Consider the following 16,932-nt stretch of genomic DNA (forward strand, 5'->3'; position numbering starts at 1 on the left):
GGGACTCTATGGGGTCGAGAAGAATGGATTTTTTTCACTGACCCTCAGGGTGGGAGGAAGTGGTAGTAAAATCCCCCCTTCTGTCCAATACATTGTTTCTTTGCTAAATGCGCAGAATCAGACTCTAACCTGGTTTAACCTCCGAGTGTGCCCTGTAATGGTCTCGTTCTTTCCAACATCAACATATTACACTTTTTCTGATTCCAATGGGGCATCGTCAGGTGGAGATCTCAATTTCTGGGCATTTCAGGAATCGGAGGGTAACCGAGGCATCTATAAATTTTACAGATGACTAGATTTTCGTAGTGACCAGAACTGAACATAAAGCTTTTAAAAGCTTAAACGTACACATTTGTGCATTCATTACACAGTGTTAAATCTAATTTGTTCTTTTTACTGTCGCAGGAAGCACATGTTTAAAGCAATCTGTTTCCTCATGTGAACGCTTTCCTGTCTGTTTAAAAAAATTGCGACACACTTTACCCTGAGTAACCAAGAGGTGATCATAAATATCCCTAAATAGCATTAAACAGATATGAAAGACATTAACACTTTCAGAATGCCAAAGTAGTATTAAAAAAAATTCTAACAGATGCTCCTAGGTCAAAAAGTGAAATGTGTGTTTCCTGAAAAAACACTCTCATCAGAATTATAAGTGAACTGTGAGTGGAGAAGTGAGGTGTTGCTGAACAAACGAGGATCCTTTTGGTGAGGAACACAGCAATCCACTGCCAAAGGGTACTTGCCACAAAAAGCCACATTTAAATGAAAGTTTGAAGAGAACCAATATCCTTTGTACTCCACAAGGTGGCAATGACTAGAGAGGACGGTGGCTCCTTCGGATGTGTCTGGCTTCCCAGGAAAAGACTGTCTGTGGGCCGAAGTCTCAGTTCCTGCTCAGGGACATGCGGAAGAAGTCTAGCCCAAAGGACCTTTCCCGAGGAGCCCAACGCGGTGCCGAGTTCTTCTGTGGATTAAACCTAGCAGGAAAGACATCCCTGGTGGAATACAGAGACCATGTTCTTTCTCTCCCACCCCTTTGCCAGATTTTGTCTCCTTAAATGCAAGAGTTAAATAATCAGCCCTTATAAAAAATTGTTTTACATTTCCCACAGCTGACAAGCAAAACTACTTTTATGCATTCAGCAATGGCATTGAGAAAAAACACATCACAATGCGGCAAAGGCAAGTCTTTGACCTTACCCTTAAAACATCTGTATAAATAGTCTTGTTTAATGTTAGAAATTTACCTAAACAATCCTAAACAAATCGAACTCTGTTTTACTTGGTAAGAGAAACAAACTGCCACACGCACCCACCCAGTCAACTCATCCTCATCTTGCCAGATGAATGAAAACCTCAGGCCTAACCTTCTCTTTCCAAGGGTCCAGAGCCAGCCCCACTGAAGTGGACATGTGCATCACTAGGAGGCGCCAGCTCTGCCAATTATAGAACAACACTGATAGAATGTGAAGGAAGCAGCAGGCAGCTCCTTATCACTTAGAGGCAGGGCTGACTTAGGCATAACGCAGCTACTGGCAGAGGGAATCATATTGTGAGGGGCTTTGTCATCTTGGACTGATGTCCCATTTCAAAAGAAAAAAGATGGAGTCCACACTTCTAACACAAACTTTGCACTCTAATGATTAAAAAGGCTGACTGGGTGTCCTGCCCTGAGAGAGACACTACTGTAACAACAGAGATACATAAAGCACTTGCAATATTTCATAATTTCAAAAAAACCAAGTGCTCTCATTAGGCAGAATTCTTCTGCACGCAAGCTGAGACCCTGGTCTTAGTTTCTGCTCTGCTACTAACTACTCCAGTAAGCTACATACTAAATTATTCTCAAGTGCCCCAAAAGAGAGGAAGGTACCTTTTGCTAATGCTGACATTGTGAGTGTTTACCATTATTATCATTAGCTGCTACCATTTGAGATATTGACAGTGTGACTGGATTATGCTAACCACATAACACTATATATTTTGTCATTTATTTATCACAATATTCTTAAAAGGTACATATATTTTCTTCAGTTTTCAGGGAAGAATTTAAGGGTATGATATCATGTGCCCTAAGCCTCATAGCAAGTAAGGGACCCAGCCAACTAAAACCCAGGTGATCAGACCCCACGCTTGTAACCACTAGCCCACACTGTCTCTATTACAGAAACACTACCCCGGGTTGTCTGGCCTTTCTAATGGCTCTGCCTAGTGGGTGGAAGTTGAGCACTATAACTAGCACACTACTTGGGGGTACTGAGATTCACTCTACGATGAGATGCAAGTTCTGAATATTTAATTTATTCTAGATCATCATACATGTGAAATGAACAACGACCAGGGCGTAGAGAGCTTTTTGGTCTACAGAGTATTCTGAATAGCTATGAGGAGCATAGCATCATGATTAAAAACACAGACATCTTGGAGACTGACAGTCCAGGTCTCAATACCACCTCTGCCATTTAGTAGCTGTATGACCTTGAACATGTTTCTTCACCCTTCTGTGTCTCCACTTCCATAGGCTATGAATATTCAGCAGTACCCATCTCACAGAACTTTTGTAGGATTAAATGATTTCACAGATACAAAGTGCTCAGTGTCTGACGCAGAGTAAACCCTATGTTAGGGTACGTTATTGGTATACCAACATCATCTCATTAAACTGGCACTATTTATACGTATTTTGTAGACCATCAAATAGGTGTGTATGGCCTCACCAAGGCCACTGGATGAGTAAGTAGAGAAGATTGCACATGAAATTAGGAAGATCTCTTTATTTCTAGTGCAGTGTTACTTCTACCCTACTATATCACTTTTTTATTTCTATATTCACTCATTGAAAATGTATTTCAAAGTAATATGCATAAGGCAATGGGACTAAAAAGATGTATATAAAACGAGACCTTTAACCTCTTTGAGGTGGTTACATAATAAGCCTGGAGGTCAAAAACATGCTCATGTTATATACTGTGTGTTATTTTCTTTTTTGACTATACAACTGTCTCAAAAGGCCAGACTTTATGTTCTTTCAAACGCTAAGGTCATTCCCACAAATTGGAATGAAAATGAGACAACCATGGGAATTTCCTTAAACATGAAGAACCTTAGTTATGAAGTTTTATGATTTAAATAAAGGGTGCACGGAAGAGAAAAAAAATGCTCCAAGATACATGGTATGTCTAGTTTTTAGTTTAGTTGAACAATATATTTTGAATGAGTATAAGTAAAGAAAGAGATGAATGACTGAATGAATGAAAACTTCTAAAAATGCTTCCACCTCTAGGTGCTTCCAGTGAATTGTAGGGTTCCCTTTGCAAGCTGGATTGTTGATGCAATTTATTAAAGGAAAAACAAAATAGCATTATTTTGCTTTATAAGTAAAATAATTACCTATTGGGGTTTGATATTTGTAATTCCAACTATATACACCCATAATAAATATATTTAATTCTGTTTTCTTTTACCTAGCACTATCAATTAAGCTATAGCTGAAGTGTGGCAACCTCTTACATACATCTAAAAATGAAACTCACATAAAGGCACTATATGAGGAACCCATAGGCTTTGGTAATAAAACTTCACTCATGAAGCATATATCTTAGTATTAAATGGCAGAATGTGTACCTTTTACTACATAACAATACTTTCAAATACTACAACAGTTACAGAAATAGGTTTATTTTCTATTTAACTTATTGTTTTAAAAATTTTCAAACTGATTTAACAAATCTTAATTACTAGGCCATGAGCATCTTGTAAAAGCTCAACCTCGGCAGTAATGAGAAGTGAGCTCAGACTGCTGCATCCTTCCACAAATTCTATTTTTAGCCCATCTGCTAACATCTTGTTATTAGACTTTCTTATGATAAAGCCCCAGTTTTTATACTCTACTTATTATTGAATTATTTTGTGCTTCAAGTTTGTTTCATAATGAGCAAGCCAGAAAATATGATTGTATCCTGGGTTAATACACCTGAGCAACTGGGAAACGACCGGATTCCCCAAACAGGGTTACTTGAAAACATTAATGCTAAGAAATCAGCCACCTACTTGAAGCTGCTTTTCATAGCAGCTAATGATATAATGATACACTGTGCCAATCGGTAGGATGAAGCCATTACAATATTATTATAAGTGTAATCCAGGAGGCATATTTGGAATGATATGGGAGGGAGGAGGAGGTTGCAGACAGGCAGGCACTCTTCTCAGATAATATCAAAATAATCGTTTCAAAACAACATTTTTCTAAAATGGGAACAGTAATTGGTGACAGTGACAGTTTTTATATGTATGTGTGAGGAATGTACCACAAGGGTCATTTTTCTGAGAAAATATAAGTCTAATAGGAGTTCATGCTTCACAAAGGAAATGCTTTTTAATTACTGTCACTGCAAACACAACTGCATTCTAGCACCAGAACCAAAATTTGTCTTTACAATTTGCTATGAAGGGGACTTCAGCAAAAAAATGTCCCCAGTCTTCCGTTCCACCGAACACTCCAAATAAATTTAGTGAAACTTAATATACACAGAGATCCTCTTCTGATTACTCTAGAAATAAACACTTATATATCAAGTTTCAACCCTAGTAGCAGATTTATGATTAATTAATTTCTCAGATGAAAAAGTTAGACTAAAGAGACAACAATGGGTGTCATTAAAATACTTAAATATAATAATTAAAATGTCCTTTTCAAAATCTAATCTGCCATTTTTTCAGAACTGGATATATACTTCTCACCAAAACTTAAATCATATTCCCCCCCCGAAATTCTGCAAAATGCTGCACCTTCTTCTGCACTACCTTCATTTCTCTGAAGAGGGAGCATAAGCTCAAGCAAAGCGTCCAAGTCCTCACGCAGCTCTGCACCTCTGCAACAGCTGCAACTTTCAAAAGTGGGAATCATACACATGCTACTACTTTGAGATAAAATAATGGAGTATTTAAAACTATACATTTTGCACTGCATTTTATAAAAGCTCTATTCCTTTAAAATAAGCACACATACTCATGTACACACACAGCCTGGGACAGTTGAGATCAAGGCTCAGAATCTCATGCTATTGCTTTGAAATACAATGCTATGTTGAGTTTAAGAATTCAGTTCAATTTATTAAACAACACGAACAAACACGGAAAAAAAAAAGCATGTGTCTGTCAACAGCCCGACAGAGTAACTGGCCTCAAGAAAACACAACTTTGGTACTTTCTGAAGAGATCCCTCCTTCCTTTTAGGGTTAGTGCTACTTATGACAAGACAATCTTATTTAGTCCTCCAAATTCTATCTAACTTTAATTTATTATTTTCAAACAAAAACTTTAGATATCTGAAACCAGGAAACACACCTTGGATATGCAGAACTTCTCAATAATTGAGAACAAAATTACCACTATTTTAGAAAATAAAATAAATATTTCAATCAATGAAATATTACAATTTCACAGAAATGGCAGTCAGCCAAATATTAAGCCAACCATCTATATTATTTCACAAACATAAAATAAATTCACAGATGTAGACTAAGTTTTTATAATTTCAAAACATATGCAGTGGCTTCTTAATAATTGAACCACTGAGATAGAGTCTACGACTTCACACCAAAATATAGTCATCAATGTAAGGAATAAAGTAAGGTCCAGAATAATAGTTCCCGCAAATGTATTTCTCCTTTCTCAGCAAATGACTCTAGTTTTACACTAAATGCTGTTGTTCCAGAATTCTAAACAAAAATGTAGAAAAGTTTAGCAAACTCCTGAGACTGCGATGCCTAACGGTACATACGCTGTACATCTACAAGAACTCCCCAAACTGAAATCCAGAGATTCTCCTCTGTTTGTTTCATAATAAGCCATTCATAAACACCATAACCTCTAACTGCAATGGTGAGAATAAGATTGGTTTTCAAAGAAACAATAAATATGCTGAACTTCTGAATTCTTTATTAAATGCATAAAATAATAAATACCCTGTGGTGAATATGCTCTGAAATTTCCCCGGTGTCACATTAGGCATTATATGTAAATTGTGTGAATGATAAGTTTTCCTATTTGGGATGATTTAACTACATTATCTTTCACCTGCCTAGACACTTTCATGATTAGTAAGTACAACTTTAATATCCAAACTTCATATTTAAATATCTTTAACTGAAAATAAGCATACTAAGTTTCAAGTTCAATACCGTGAGCTATCCTAATATTTGAACATAAACGCCTACAGTTATATTTTTTCAGCAAGTATCTACCTCTCCAGGAATGACCCTTGAAGAGGCTCTTCCTGTCACATCTCATCACAGCTGGCTGGCCACTTCCACACTGTCCTGCTCAAGACGGAGCCCAGGGGGCTGGCAGTTCATTTTAAACTTCACATTAATTTCATTTTAACAAAAGTTGTACTATCATTGAAGTTCAAATTTGGTTGACATGATAAAGCATCATTGTGATTTCCTTATGATCAGTTTCAAAAGTGATGGGGGAAAATTATGCATTTTAAGTACCGAGATTTTTGATCATATAAAATTTCTGGGCCTCTAATAAGAAAAAAAACAAAACACAATTCACCAATAATTCACCAATTTCTCTTTTAAAGTGTTTGTGATTTCTTCAAGCAACTGAGAAAAAGTTTTTTTCTCAAAATAACTTCAGGTATGAACTCAACATCATATTGGAAAACTTCAAATATGAAGGGTTTTTCATATAATGGAAAACACACAAAACAATGTCATCAGTATTATCTATCTTTCCCTGACATTTCTAATAATCTTTATGTAAAAGAAAGTCTCATCAAAACTTTGAGATTTTATTTTATTTAGAAATATTTCCTTATGAAAATTGCTAAACCTTATGAGATACCATCTCATAAATGTTGTTTCTATTTTTTAAATCCACATAATGATTAACTCATGTTTCAAATTTTCTTGGAGGTTCTAAATTTTATTTTAGAATATTTCTGATAGCAGAGATCGTCTTCCTTAAAATCCATTTGTTCAAAATGATCTCTGATCAGTTAAAACAAAGCTGGCAGACCATCCTAAATTTCAAAAGAAAAAAATAAACACACAAACAACAACAACAAAAACTGCAATTTAACACAGAAAATTGACTTTACTAAAAAGTGCAGTGTGCCACGGGATCACTTCGTGTTACAAAAGATCATAAACTGTTTCTAAGGATAAAACTTCTTATTTCCAGAGAACTCTATAGTTCTAGGATTTCAGCTAAGAGTGACAGTAAATTCAAAGCTGGATTAGAAGTGGAGACAGATTCCACTAATGTTTAAGGTGACATTATGGTAGTTATTAACAGTTCTGGTAAAATGTATATCCTTTGAAACATTCCAAATGATAACAACATGAAAGTTTCATGTATTTACATATTGGTGGGCACAAGAATGTTTCTGAAAGGTGATGGCTGTCTTTGTGTTTGGAAAAAAATATTTTAAAACTACACGATATGAATATTTTTTGCTTTCTAGATTTTAATGCTTCTACGTTAACGTCTAAAAATCAAAGGTCATTTTTTTAAAAATGTGATTTGAAGCGGTATATTTTTCTGCAAAAATTCATGATTTAATAGGGATGATTATTATTTACACAAAGATAAAAAACTTGCTCGAAAGAGCAGTAAATTTGAAAAATACGAAGATGTACGTAATTTTAAAAAGAAAACCAAGATGTCAAAATTGAACAAATAACTAGTTCACAAGTGGAGTCAAGAAATTAGATAGGAAAAACAAATTCTGGCATCAGCAGAAGACAAGGCTTTATTGCTAGAGTCTCATCATCAGAAAAGGGCTACAAGAAACTGGGATGTGACTGAAGAGCAACATAGTAAAACTTGAACAGAGAACATGAAACTGTTCTGTACTAAGCAGGACTCTTGTGGGCAATTAGAATTGTCATTTCACACGGCCTTTCCTTAGCAAACACGTAACCCTGGCCCTAACTACAGGCCTCTGTCCTGCAGAGGGACGGACTTCCTCCCTCCACTGCGCCTGTGCCACAGGCCCCACAGGAAGGTCCTTCCTGTCCGTCACTGCCATGGTTCCACAGGGACTTGAGGGCTCTAGATGCAGCACACAGAACAGACACACGGTCAAGGATCCTGTCAGATCCACGGCAGGAGGCCGGGCCAGGCTTATGTTCTCTCTCCCACAGAGGCTGCAGTATTTTCAAAACCAGGGCCAGGCAAGCCCCTCACTCTCCTGGTTTCCTCCAAGATCTAGCCTAATGGCTGCAAAAGAAGTCCAGCCTCTACCACAATTGTGTCATAAATAGTATCTGATTACAGCTGTGACTGTTTAAATTTCCTTTGTTTTATGTTAAGGAAGAGAAAGGATCCATTTTAAAAGAAAAAACAAGTGAGTTGACACAACAGATTGTGATAGATTTCTTACTATTTATCATGGTAAATATGTATGGAAGAAAACATATAAATGTCTTTATGTAGTCATAATCACTCCAAAAGAAACGTTTTATTACCTGCAATTTTTTGTTATTTGTTATAAAAATATCCATACATATTGAAGCAAGTTTTAGAGGCATCACTTATCAAATAAATATCCATTTTATTTGAGCTTAAAAAGAGAATAAGCATAGCAGAGATCTAAAAACATAGAAATACAGATCTACTGTGCAAATGTGTTATAGTGTCTACTACAGACCATCCTTTTGGGTCAAAATATACATTTTGTGTGGTGGTAACACAGGTAATCAATACATATATCAAAACCAATATAAACTAAGTTACACCGCTTTTTAAACACAGCTGAGATTATTTTTAATGTAATAACAATAAATATATTATTGGAATTTAAAAATCAACCAAGCTACCTAATTCTTGAATAAAACAGAAAATCAAACACAAAAAAAAAAAAAAATTTTCATTTCAACAAAATTTCCCTACTTGTGTTTCAAAAAAGGTATCCTATTTACCAAAATGTTGTAGAAGGACCATTAAAACATTTAGCCAAGATATACTTTCTATGGAGAGTAATTCCGAACCTGACCACTAAAAACCAAAAATTAAACAACGTAAACTAAAGTTCCAGTTCCACATTCATTCAGAAGGGAAATATACCTTAATATTTCCTAACATACAACAACATATCAGCAACACATAAATTGTCTCCATAGCAAAGAAACTATCTATACCAGTGAAATTTTCTAAAATGGCCAGTTCCCTCCAGGGAAATACTTGAAAATGTACAATGAACTATGAGAAATTGTTGTTAACAATGAATAAGCAGATAGATAATATCTAATGCCACACCAAAGTACTCCTTAGAAACTACAGATTTCTGCATTGGGAAAAAAGCAAACTAAATATATTTGAAGGAGGGATAAATAGGGTATTATAGCTTTAAGTTTTGCTTGGCTTTTATACCAGAGAGCTATTCTATCATTTCAGAACATTCAAAGGTTCACTTATTGTATTTAATACCGTCCGTATTAGGTTCAGGCATGTTTAAAATGTAAACAGCTGTGAGGACTATATCATTTCAAGTTGTCATAAAAGCTATTAAAAGCTAAAGTTTCATCTACATTAAATCCACTACAAACTTCAAGCTTAAAATATGCTTATAAAAACCTGAGGGGATATTAGTCAATTTCAATACAACATAGACAAATCAAAGAATAAACCACTCACTACATTTATAAGTGACTTACTGGTAGTCCAAAGTGACTATTTTATACACCATTGGCAATTTTATTTACACAATATTTTTCTATATTTATGGATAATTTTGTGATGCCTCTTCAACATGACGATGTCTATGATAATCAGCATATAAAATTAGTTTTTCTTTCTTGATAAGACTTATTCTGATATATTCACTGAACAATTTTTTTAATGAACTGAACTGAAATCAAGTCAAATACACAGGTGTTTTGGTTAACCTAATAGCACATTTGCAAAAACTATTAGTCTTTTAAATTTATTAAAAACAAAATAAAACTAATATGTAAGCATTAATTAGTAATATATTTTCAGAAATCTCAATATAATTTTATTTTAGAGTATGAGAACTTGTAATAGGCCCATTATCATTCTTTTCAAAGAATACTAGTGTCCCACAGAACAAAGAATTAAATTAAAATATCTAGCTCATGGAAAGAAAAGAAGAATGAGGAAAAAAGAAGGAGAAAATAAGAAGAGAAGAACTCATATTTTTCTTGTATATGAAGAGGAAATTATTAGAAATACACCAATTCTAAATAAAATATCTAGGACCTCAAATTTGAAAATATACATAACAAATGAAAATAAGATATCTCCTATATTGTTTTGATCACAACCACTGTTTGCTATGCTGGGGACTGGAGGGACCTCAGCCGCTCCTGCATAGAGCTCCAGCTGTTAAAAAGACCCAGAATGCTTTTGGTCACAGCTGGGTTCTCTTGTCACCTGGTGTTCCAGACACAAATGGCTACTGAAGCAGCTACCTTTGCAGTCTTTACTCAATAACATCTCTAGAAAATAGAGACATTCTCTTTGCACTTTGGGCTGAAACCCATGTAAATTTTTCCTAAATCCTTTCCACAAATCTCCTTTCGCATGCAAATCCATAAATCATCATAATACTGACAAAGCATTTAACCAGCACATGAAACTAATACTCATTCTCTTGAAAGCTCTGAACAGGTAAAACTCCTGGAACTTCAGGCACCTTTTCAAGGCTCCCTTGAGTTTAACCTGCAGAGTATCCACACATCGGCCCAGTCTTCCAGAATACGCCATCAATCACTCCTACGTGGGTCAGGTGGCCGGACACACACGTCATTCCCTCCTCATCTACATTCTAGATAAACCTACTGCTCTGGCACGTGGAACCTCATTTAGCCCTACTGCCCTCACATCTCTCAAAAAAAAAAAGAATGAAATACACAGTATACAAAGCAGAAACAAGCAGTACTTACTGAAGATGGCAAACCTGGAGGAACTTTGCGAACTTTCTTTGTCTGTACCTCTGAAAGAAAATGAAGAGGTTGTGAGCTGCCCATGTCCCTAACTAAAGCAGATTAAACCACGAAGCCATTTAGATTAGACCAGATATTCTGAAATCATTACCTTAGCAAAATGTCAGTACCACAATCATCTTTTATTCTGGCAGAAATAAAATTCTGCTTTTTGCATAAAGGTGAACGTATTTAACTGTTTGATGCTTTGATTGTTTAAAATATGTCTTCTATGGGCAGCCAAGAGAACATAAGTAGTAAGCGCTCACCATAACAGTCCTCCTGCTACTATAAGTTGTGAGCATACCCCCCAGGGTCAGCGGGGAGTCAAGTGCCTGACAAGTGAACAACATTTTATGATTTTTTTTGGTGAGGGGGGCAGGTTGAGGATAGGATGAGAGGGTGGTAGTAAAAAAAAGAAGGAAAGAAAAGACTCCTAATAATTACGCAGGCATTCAAACAGAGGAATACCTTACCCATGGCGCTACTGTGAAGAGGCCTCCTCCGGGGGTTATTGCTAGAATACTGATAATACTGGGAACCAGGTTTGGTGGGCGAAAGGGTTCCTGGGTTGCCCATATCCATGTCACCTCCAAGGAGACTCTGCTAAAAGGTTAAAAAGGGAAAACAAACATATAAGGTTAATTTTTCACTTTCACCACCCTCCAACTGATTGTTAGTACTTAAACCAACGCAATAAAGAAAACAGCATCTGCTAACTGAAACAATTAAAACACAAGAAAACAAAAAGGGAAAAGAAAGCAGTCTAAGAAGCTAGACCAGAGTTTGTGAATTTTTAATTCTTTACTTTGGAGAACAAGGAGGAAGGTGATTGTGATTCCCTTTAAAGCGGATAGTTTAATCTTTTAAGATGACTAACATTTTAATTTAAAAGAAAAGGGCACTTATGTAAGACTAATGTTTTCTTTATCTCGACTTAAGCTCACATCTGGGAACTATTCATGCCCTTCCTTAACAAGAACCAAGAAGCATTTGCTTTCTCTAAGGCGCACAACTTCCCGGCTGCTCACGTTGGGGGTGAGCGCAGAGATGCTCAGGTCCACTGAGCACCCTGCCTTTGCTTCGGCACAGCGTGATCCTCCACCAATTCACACGGCACCCACAGAAAAGAAAATGTCAACTGAACTGGGAGGAAATTCAAATCCTCACATTAACTTCCAAAATTATAGAAATAGTAGGCTTTCTAAGCTAACAGGAACAAATTCAAGAACTTGAGAATGCCCTCTGGAGGACTATCGGAGGCTGAAACACATCCCCACAGATTAAACATTTACCTGAACATGAGAAAACTTTCACAAATATCATTAACTTATCACAGTGTGACAAATTACGACACCTTCGAAAATGATGACATATGAAAGATTATACAATATCACATTTTCTAAAAACTACATAGAAACTTACCCATAACATATAAATCGCCTGATTATACTCTGCATTGAACACATTGTTCTTTAATTATTCTGATAGGCAAGAAAACAAGTGTAGATACTACCAATTATATTAAGAACAAATTTACTATTTCATAAAGAAATTTTAAAATTAAGTACTAAAAATCTAACTTTATCGTTACTTGTAATCAACTTTTACTGACTGAACTAATTACTGTCCTTGATAAAGTACAGAATGTGTTTTCCCTAATCTAAATTCTAATCACCATGTCACTCACAACAGACTTAGGGATGCTTCACTAACACACTATTCACATGCAAAATACTCTAAATAGGCCAATTATGACTCTGCCCCTGTTCCCTGGTTAACCCGCTGAGAACTGAAAAATTTCACAAGGCAGTCACCAACTAAAACAAAGGGTCCTTGTTTTAAATTAAGGCAGTCTTTTTGATTCCTAAATAGCTCAACAAAGTGGCATGTCTGCTAGTGAAAGCAGTTGGTCAAATATGACCCATAAGCTGGAAAATCAAAAATTCAAACCTCCCCTTTCCACTGCCATATAGCTAAATATCATAAAGAGACCCTCTGCATTCCCAGGGACTGTGAGCGCGGGGTGGGTGATAGATAAAGGACTAATCAGCTCCTGACAAGCTTGCCTTTTTGCCTGATCCCAGTTTCAGACTTTCTGAAGGGATACATAATAAACCTTACTTTAAAATAAAACTTCAAGGATCAGATTTTAGGTTGGAAGCACATTTTGTTTAATAAGCTCATTGCAAGTATCTTAATATTTACCACATAAATAGTTAATAAAAACCAGATTATATGCCAGATAAAAGTCTGACATCCACATGCTCAATTTCTGTCTCTTCCAAACCTGACATGACAAAATGCTATCCAATACAAACTAAAATATAGATCTCTTTGTAATATAGTTTTCTACAAAATCAGGAATCCAACAATAACACATCAAATTTCTGTCATTTTAGGAATGGGATTAAAATTTTTTAGAATCTCAACCCAATATCTCACTCCTGGTAAATCTTATTAACAAAGTCTATATTTTTATTTAAGTCCAAATCCAAATTTTCTTTTAAATTTCCATAATACATCTGTGAATGATTTAAATCACAACCTCCTTATAGTTTGGTAAATCTGCAAATGAGTCCTCATTTCATTGGAAATAAAAGTTTCAAAATTATATTACTGACAACTTTTTGTACTTTAGTTTTCCATTAAATTTATTGCGTGACATTGGTTAGTAACACTACACAAGTTTCTGGTGTACAACTTTATTTATTTATCTATTTATTTTTATTTATTTTTTTATCGTCACCTGAGGACATTTTTTGCATTTATCTTCAGACAGAGTGAGAGGGAGAGAGGGCAGAAGAGAGAGAGAGAAACACTGATGTGAGAGAGAGGTGTGCAACTTTATAATAAGACATCTGTGTACTCTATGGTATGCTCACCACCTGAAGTCTCCTTCCCTTACCATACAGTTGATCCCCTTTACCTTCTCAGTCCTCCTCCAACCCCCACCTTCCCCTCTGGTGAGCACAGATAACTTTGTATTCTAGATAGGTATTACTCCATTTCTTCATTTTCATTTTTCTAAAATTGTACAAAATATTCGAAAAGTGCTGAGCAAGTATGTCAAAATGCTTGCTTGTCTGTTTAATGAGCTTAACGATTGCTTTATTTTGTTGGTGCTAGTGGCAAAGGCTTTCATACCCAAGAAAGGAGGTCTCCATACAAACAGACTTGCACTACTGTATTTTAGCAGCATTCACAATAGAGCTGTGAAAAATATAAAATGGTAACTAGACGATAGCTAACTGCCGGTGGCTGACCTTATTGTTATTCATTTAAAAGAAAAGTATTTCATGGGCCAGTTGTAAATAAATCATCTATGCAGCTCTCGAATGAGCAGCCAGCCACATGAACTCTGTGGAGTGACTTAGTACTGAGACCAGACAGCCCCTACGAACATTTAGTGGCTCACGTTAATCTCTTTTTACAAAACACATTCCTGTTTCTATCTTTTTAGACTTGTTTCTTCTTTTTTCTTTTTCACTGGGACAACAGAATCATTCTTCTAATGCAACAAAAATAAGCATTTCCTCACACTTAAGGGGGCCTTAATCACCCCCCTAGGGAAAATTAAGATAAAAATATATGTGTTCTCATTGTAGAGCATACTTGTGAAATAAACAATGGCCATTGACTATTGTTTGGCCTTTAACGTCACACACTTAACTCAGCAGCAATGCGAAAGATAAAAAATTTCCACCAGCTAAAAAACCTGAGTTTACAAATTTTAAAAAGTTAATGGCATTTGACTTAATAAGGTAAATTAAATATTGTATAGAATGGACAAGGAATTCATTTATATACAAATTTACCTACATTAATAAATATATATATATATGAAGATAAATTTATGGTTAATAAAAGTTAAGTTTGAAAGCTAAAGTCTACTTTTAAAATGGGCCAATTCATCTTCGCCTTAAATAGGATTAGCAAGGTTTTAGGTTTTGACATTGTGCAAGCTCATGCTCTGCGGTTATGCTGGCTCCCAGGAGAAGGCTGCCCACGTCTGCCAGGAAACACTGGAAGCAAGATGTGGCATCTCAAAGAGCTAACCTGTAAATCTTAAACCCATAGTTTAGCATTTTGTTTAACTGTCTGCAATGTGATGAGACGAGCCCTTCCCCTTATTCACTCGTTGCTTTACTGAAAGACAAGCAATTTTAAGACTCAACCACTCTAACCAAAGTATGAAATAAGCTGATTTGTAGATCAGGTTTAAATATTTTGGTGTCTACCCTGCAGCCAATTTTTCAGCAAAGAGCCAGTCCCAACACAGTCACTCAAATGCCAAGTGCAGCATTCTGTGAGGGTCTCTTTCAATTAAAATTTTTGTTTGTTTTACATCAGATCTGGGTCTCAGACTGTCTTTCTAACACATTCTCAACCCTGCTCCCATTTCTTTCAGGGGAGCTTTTTAACATCCTTGATCAACCACTGAACTTGGCTTATGCAAACCATGAATTAAACTTGAGTAACAGAAAAGCAGCATATATATCAAAGTAGATTTAAAACTGAATAGTAATCAGAAATAGAACTGACTGCTTCAAGCTTAAATTATTAACTTTTTTCTTGTTAAACTAAAATCATCTTGCTCTAAACTATCATTTCATTTCAGTCAGCACTTTAAAGGCAATGGGTGGGTGGTACATTTCTTAAAAGGAAGATTATATTTACCCTTAATTATAGATATGAGTGAGATGAGAGTACAATGAATGTTGCTCTTCTGGCTTATAATTAATTCACCTAATAGGTGGATGACCTTGAATTGCAGAGTTGGAATCTGGGAGAGAGGAAGAAAAGCAGTAGAAGGGAAAAAAACCTCTGGGGAAAGGCAATGCGCCCCTGGATTCTTAGGGCTTTCTCTGATTCCGCATCACTCCCATCACGTTGAGCTCCGATATCAGACACAACATCTTGGGGGGATGTTGTAGAACAGAGAAAAGCAGTCTCAGATGAAACCAGATTAAGATCCTTTTCTGAACTATTGCCAAATGCTTGGGAGTCTAATTCATGTTTGGGTATTCTAGTACTCACACAGCTGCAATTCCATTCTTTCATCACAAACCTAAGTGATGTATAGTGGCTTTGTATAGCGAACTGACTCTATAAAGCCAGGAATTTTGGAAGGCTTTACATTAACATGAAAAGAAAATTCTGAACCATGTTAAATTTAAGAATACTGGATATCTGTATAGGTACCTAATAGACTTTGCAGTGCAAAGTACAAAATTCACATTGAGAAAAATTACAAATTAGATTTGTTTAAAACTCTTTAAAAGAAAAAAAAAAAGTACAACCGAGGTCATTTCTACAGTCAATTCTGCACAGAATTGGGTTTTCAAAGACACTGCTGAATAAGATTCCTAACAGCCACGGGGTAGTTTTTGCAAATCCCTGTCGAATAGCTGCTGCTGAATTTGCCATTTTGACCACAGAAGGGCCATTGCTGACTTACTATAGTCGCAGGAGGGGACGATAATTTTGCTGCTGTTGGCACTTACTCTGCAACATAGAATATATCTCGCACCAAAGGGCAATGAAAAACACAGTATTTCCACCTGTCCACTTTTGAACTTCAAAACTCAAAACTGAAGGTCAGTCTATGGACAGTCTTTAGTCTTGAACTGAAGTTCCCGGAATGCACCTTTTTGGTTTATTTTTATTTCTGTCCCCTGCTTGGTTTCAACCAAAGAGAGCTAGGGACATTCAGAAAGATAAAATGGTAAGGATAACTCTCCGTAAGGGACTTAACAGATTGTCATTGTGCTGCAGAGAAACGCAGATTATTAAAATTATCATTTAGCAAAGCTTTTCTTTTCAGGACTTTTGGTCAGTGTTCTCTATTTCCACTGTAAAAGTCAGAAGTAGAATCTGAATCTCCTAAGAAAAAAGGGAGGGGTTTGGGGGTCAGACAGATCTACCCAACTCTAGCTTAGAGGCACGCAGCAATGTGACTGAGGGTCAG

General features: G+C 36.1%; 1 protein-coding gene across 8 annotated transcripts in view; it reads right to left on the reverse strand.

The window, feature by feature from the left end:
• TCF4 (transcription factor 4) overlaps window positions 1–16,932 on the reverse strand; it is a 349,525-nt gene that overhangs the window by 110,381 nt on the left and 222,212 nt on the right. For 5 of the 8 annotated variants that reach the window (XM_036244527.1, XM_036244524.1, XM_036244525.1 and 2 more), the window contains exons 7-8: window positions 11,438–11,567; window positions 10,923–10,972 (exon numbers count right to left, since the gene is read on the reverse strand). In XM_036244527.1, the coding sequence (XP_036100420.1) occupies window positions 10,923–10,972; window positions 11,438–11,567 (180 nt within the window). The remainder of the gene's footprint in view (window positions 1–10,922; window positions 10,973–11,437; window positions 11,568–16,932) is intronic. The other 3 variants (XM_036244526.1, XM_036244531.1, XM_036244529.1) reach the window with 1 other exon arrangement.

Source organism: Molossus molossus, unplaced genomic scaffold (assembly GCF_014108415.1).
Source record: "Molossus molossus isolate mMolMol1 unplaced genomic scaffold, mMolMol1.p scaffold_m16_p_6, whole genome shotgun sequence".
In the NCBI taxonomy this organism is placed as follows: Eukaryota; Metazoa; Chordata; class Mammalia; order Chiroptera; family Molossidae; genus Molossus; species Molossus molossus.